Genomic DNA, 5297 nt, shown 5'->3' on the forward strand with positions numbered 1-5297 from the left:
ACTAGACCATACACAAATAGGCAAGTGTACCTATCGTATATGTAACATAGTATGGGTAAGAACCAAGTATCGATTCATGATACACTTGTTTAATTTTTTACTACTAAATTGTTGTATTTATTTTAACCGAAAGTGAACATCATAGTAGTTTTGGTTTGACAAGTAAGTTTTTAAAAGAAATTTAAAAGCATAAATTAAAAACAATACTTTTGAGTTTTTATATTTTTATAGAGATGATTAAAGATAAAAGTGTATCATCTTGGTTAAAACTCCTCTTAGCTTGGTTTAATAATTAATTAGTAAACATGTGATGCATGCTTTCTTTGGTAGTTAAATGTGGGAATAACACCTTATTTCTAAGTCATATTATTTTATGATAATTAAAGAAAGAGATATGCATAACTTCATGATCTCCACTAAAACATCATTTGTAAGCAAGTGGTATATATTAAGTATTTATGACATAACTTACTTTAAAGACGAGACAATCTCTTAAATTACTAAGTGAATTTTCCTTAATATTTTAGTAAAAATAACCTTTGAATTATACTTAAAATACCAATTATGATTAATTAAGTTGTAAATGATCAATCTTGAATTACCAAGTATTAACCCACACAACTCTTGGATAATTATAGAACTCATGTAATAACCATCAAAGAGTTGTTTAAAATAGGCTACGTTGCACACTCACTTGATAAGTAATTGACCCATTTTAGTGGATTAACATTGTTAGGGGTCATTTTATCCTTAGTGTGATCCTAAAGATTATCCTGATAACTTGGATTCCCAGCTAGCTGCAGGATCCTGAGCTAACCGATCATGCTTGTTTTATTATACTTGCAGGTTACTCAAAGATATAACAGTCTACAACGGCTAGCTGACTTATTCTACCTAAAAGTTCGGAGAAACAACTGAAATACACCTGGGATGAAGACTAAGTCGTCAAATGATCATGGCGGCTAGGGTTCCCGGATTTGTAGGAGTTATTGTTATTTTCTCTTTCTATATAAGGAGGCTATTGTTAACGTTTGAACACACATCATTTCCACCCACTGCGCTACATTTGTACTCTAGTCATCGTTTACAATCAGTTCTCGAGTTGTAATCCACTTTTTACATTAATAAATTAAGGCAGGGGATAGTTTTCCCCTCCTGAGGTTTTTTTCTGAAGATCCTAAACGGGGGTCCTAGGTTTTTCCTCGCTACATCGCTGTGTTTACCATTATTTTTACTACACTTAACTAACTTGTTATTGAGAAACACACTACCTATTTTTGATCAAAACAGTTTGGCGCCCACCATGGGGTAAGTGGTGTTTTTCATTCTCAAATCCATATTCACTTTCATTCTAAATCGTTACCTTACAAAGCTATACTAAAAATGGCCTCTCAATCAAAAACTACATCATCATCCATGCTATCCGCAATTTCCGGAGCCGTTCAACCGCTTCCTCCTCCACCTGCTGCCCAAAAGAAGACGACCAACGTCCGCGTCAACATGTCAAGAGCTGGAGGATCAAGCAATACGCTTCCTCCTACAACAAGGCCTTCAGCCAGCGCGCCACTCCAAAGATCTGGGTCTCCTAACACGAGGTCCGTTCTTTTCTCTAACGATGATATTTTTGATGTTTTAATGTAGATGAAGGAACACATGGAGGCTCAGAAGCAAACCAATAACTTAGTCATTAGGGAGCTTCGGGATATTCGGGCACAAGGGAAGAATCCAGAGGAGAAATCCTTCATTCCATTGCTGCCTAGGAACCTGAACTTTGATCTGTAAGGATCCCAAGGGAATCGTTGTGATGGCTTCCTTCCCATGCCATCAGCAAATAGAACGAGTGATCCTGTCCAGCCCACCAAGGCAACTCTTACTTGGGAATTCGGTGTTATTCCGGGATCCCCGGCTAGGATTCCTGATACTGATAATTTCAATAATGTTATTATGGCTGTGACTAACCATGATGTTACGCAGGATTCCGATATTAGCCCAATGGTATAGAAGGAATTGCAAAAACTCAAGAAATTAATCTCTAGCATACATAGGATAGTCCAGCCGATTCCGGAGGTAGCTCCAAGTAGCCACGGGATCTCAAGATTTGCACTCCTATATGTGATGTTGAGATCTTGAAGCGATTTCAAACTGCAAGCGTGAAGCTGTACAATAGAACCACAGATCCTGAAGAACATATTGCCCAATATCGAGAAAGAATGGAGATCAACCCCATAACTCAGAATCTCAAGGAGGCCTGTTTATGCAAAGGCCTTGGTTTAACCTTAACCGGAGTTGCGTTGAAATGGCTCCTAAGTGTTCCTCCCTTTTCTATTAAGTTTTTTGCTCATTTAGTTAGTCTGTTTAACAACCAATTTTCTTGTAGTTGAAGTTTTGAAAGGTTAAGTAGTGACTTGTATAGAGTAACATACGGTAAATATGAACCCTTTAGGGATTATGTCAGCAAATTCAGCAAGGAAGCCTTAGAGATCCCCAACCTTGATGTCGTGACGATTGTGTAAGCTTTCAAAATGGGTCTTAAGAAGGATAACTCTTTCTATGAGGATCTCATTACGAATCCATGCAAGAACCTGGATGAAGCAAGGAACATGGCTCTAAGGTTCATTAGGCTGGAAGAAGACAAGAGGATTCAGCAAAGGCTGGATGATTCCAACAGCTACAACAACCCGAACAGGAAGTCGGATTCCCAATCATCTAAACCATATCGATCTAAGCCGTATGCTAGAAATGACAGGGTCAATGTGGTGGATGATAACGAGGATGATGAATCTTATCCTAACTTAAATGATTATTGTTTTTCAGTTGATATTCCTAGATTAATGTGTGCTATGCAGGATCTAGGTGAAAAAGCAAGATGGCCACGAAAGAACGAGAAAAATGGTGCCTGGAAGGACAAGTCCAAATGGTGCACTTTTCACGAATATTTCGGTCATATGACGAAAGATTGTATTGCTCTAAGGAGGGATATTAGTTACCTACTTAGCAAAGGTCACTTGAAAGAGTTGTTGGGAAAGAAAAATCAAAGTTGGGATCCCAAGCAGGATCCTAAAAGGGCGGAATCTCACCTCCAGGCGCTCGAATTATAAATGTTCTCTTCGGAGGTTCAAACATATGCGGCACATCCTACTCAGCAGCCAAAAGGAATGCCAAGATAGCTAAAGCATAGAAGCCAGAAGGACCAACGAAGACGATGACTTTGCCTAAAGATGTTGGTGTCCTGTTCGATGATGTAGATCGGGATAATATTTAGGATCCTTATCACGACGGTTTGGTTATAACCCTTTATATTGCTAATTGTTTGTACGCAGGATCCTGGTAGATAACGGAAGTTCGGTGAATATCATCCAGTTGGATACCCTGAAGAGGATGAATATTCCAGAATCCGAGATTGTATCAAAATCTTCGGTCTTGGTGGGATTTAGTGGAGAAGCCAAGAGTACAGTGGGAGAGATAAAGCTTCTAGTCTATGTTGAGGGAGTAAACTCTATAAATAAATTATGTGTTACTGATGCATTGACTTCTTTCAGTGTTATCTTAGGTAGACCCTGGATCCACGAGATGAAAGCGGTCCCCTTCGACCTATCACCAATGCATCAAGATGTCGACACCATGGAGATCGTTAAGATTCAAGGGGATCAACAAGAAGCTAAAGATTGTTATGCTTCCTCAATGAAGCCAACAACTAAACCAACTCAGGCATAACAATCAAAGAGCAAAGCGCTTAATGTCTTGGAAGCAGCTAAGTCAAAAGAAATACGATTAGATGATTCGGATTCCGACATTAATGTGTTGATAGGAACCAGGATTCTCAAAGAATTTGAAGATCAGTTGGTCAAGTTCCTCAAAAGCAGAATATCAACCTTTGCATGGAAACATGAGGATATGACATGTATTTCTAAAAATATTATTACTCACAAATTGGGATTGGATAAAAGTTTTAGGTCAATTCAACAAAAAAAAAGAAAGTTCGCGCCCGAAAGAAATGTCATCATCAAAGAAGAGGTTGAGATATTGTTGAAAGCAGGGATAAACAGGGAGGTAAAGTTCCTAAGATGGTTGGTCAACGTGGTAGTGGCCCAGAAGAAGAATGGAAAGTGGAGAGTTTGTGTTGATTACACAGACCTCACAAGGCTTTCCCCAAAAATCCTTTCCCATTGTCACATATAGACTCCATGGTAGATGCGACTGCTGGACATGAGATGCTGACCTTTATGGATGCCTCTTAGGGATTCCAACAAATCCAAATGGAACCCTTAGACCAAGAAGACACGACATTCATGACTCCTACAGGTATATTTTGTTACACTACCATGCCTTTTGGTTTGAAAAATTCATGTGCAACCTATCAAAGATTGGTTAACATGATGTTAAAAAAAAGCTGGGGGGGGGGGACACCATGGAGGTCTATATCTACGATATGGTGGCGAAATCAAAGAAATCTAAGGATCACTTTCGGGATCTTGAAGAAGCCTTTGATAGCCTTGACCATAGTTACCGAATTCGCTGGAAGACCCGCGAATTGCGAATTGGTACGCGATGAACCCAAAAGAAATTCACTACGTTCCAGTTCACTCCGGTACGACGTACCAAACAAACGAATTCGGTGTTCCAATTCGCTCCGGTACGCTATGTCAATTTTTGATAGCAGTGCTGCCATTTTCGCCGAAAAAGGAGGAAATTGGAAGCGGCGGCGTATATGAAGTTAAGAACGTGGGTGGTTTTGTTATAGGTTTTAAAAAGTTTGGTTAATTTGACATTTATTCCCTCTTAAGCTTTCACCAGTTTACATTTAGACCTTAAAAGTTTATAAATGTTTACATAAAAACAATAAAAATAGTAAAATCAGTTTGTGTTTATTAACAATTAACTCCCTCTATTTTCGCTAGTTTACATTTGATCCTTAAAACTTATAGTTTATACATAAAAGTTATAAAATTAACATGATATATATACAATTTTATATAAATTATAAATAGTTATTTTTTTATTTGGGTATATCGAACCGAACTACATGGTACACCGTACCGTTCATACCGAAATGAGCCTACCCCCCTGTACCGAATACGTTACATTTGGCGAATCGCGTACCCGAACCGTGAACCCGTACCGGATCGAACCGCGAATTAGGTAACTATGGCCTTGACAAATACAACATGAAGCTGAATCCGTCCAAGTGTCACTTTGGAGTGGGAGCAGGCAAGTTTTTGGGATCCATAGTTACTAAGAGAGAGATAGAAGCAAGTCCAGAGCAGATCAAATCTATCGTGAACCTGAAAGCACCTACC

General features: G+C 38.7%; 1 protein-coding gene across 1 annotated transcript; it reads left to right on the forward strand.

The window, feature by feature from the left end:
* Positions 1 to 3202: 3202 nt before the first annotated feature.
* Positions 3203 to 3714, forward strand: LOC143582333 (uncharacterized). The gene is made up of 2 exons (XM_077064929.1): positions 3203 to 3231; positions 3321 to 3714. The coding sequence occupies exons 1-2, from the start codon at positions 3203 to 3205 to the stop codon at positions 3712 to 3714; spliced, it is 423 nt and encodes a 140-aa protein (XP_076921044.1).
* Positions 3715 to 5297: the final 1583 nt, after the last annotated feature.

The sequence above is a fragment of the Bidens hawaiensis genome, unplaced genomic scaffold (assembly GCF_021521415.1).
Source record: "Bidens hawaiensis isolate Kalapana, Puna unplaced genomic scaffold, B.hawaiensis_p1.1 tig00031532_1, whole genome shotgun sequence".
Lineage (NCBI taxonomy): Eukaryota > Viridiplantae > Streptophyta > Magnoliopsida > Asterales > Asteraceae > Bidens > Bidens hawaiensis.

Excerpts from the sequence above, each read along its gene's own strand:
- LOC143582333 (XM_077064929.1), top strand. The coding sequence starts at position 3,203 with ATGACTTTGCCTAAAGATGTTGGTGTCCT. Across the intron at positions 3,232-3,320 it reads CCTAAAGATGTTGGTGTCCT|GATCCTGGTAGATAACGGAA; the intron begins GTTCGATGATGT and ends GTTTGTACGCAG.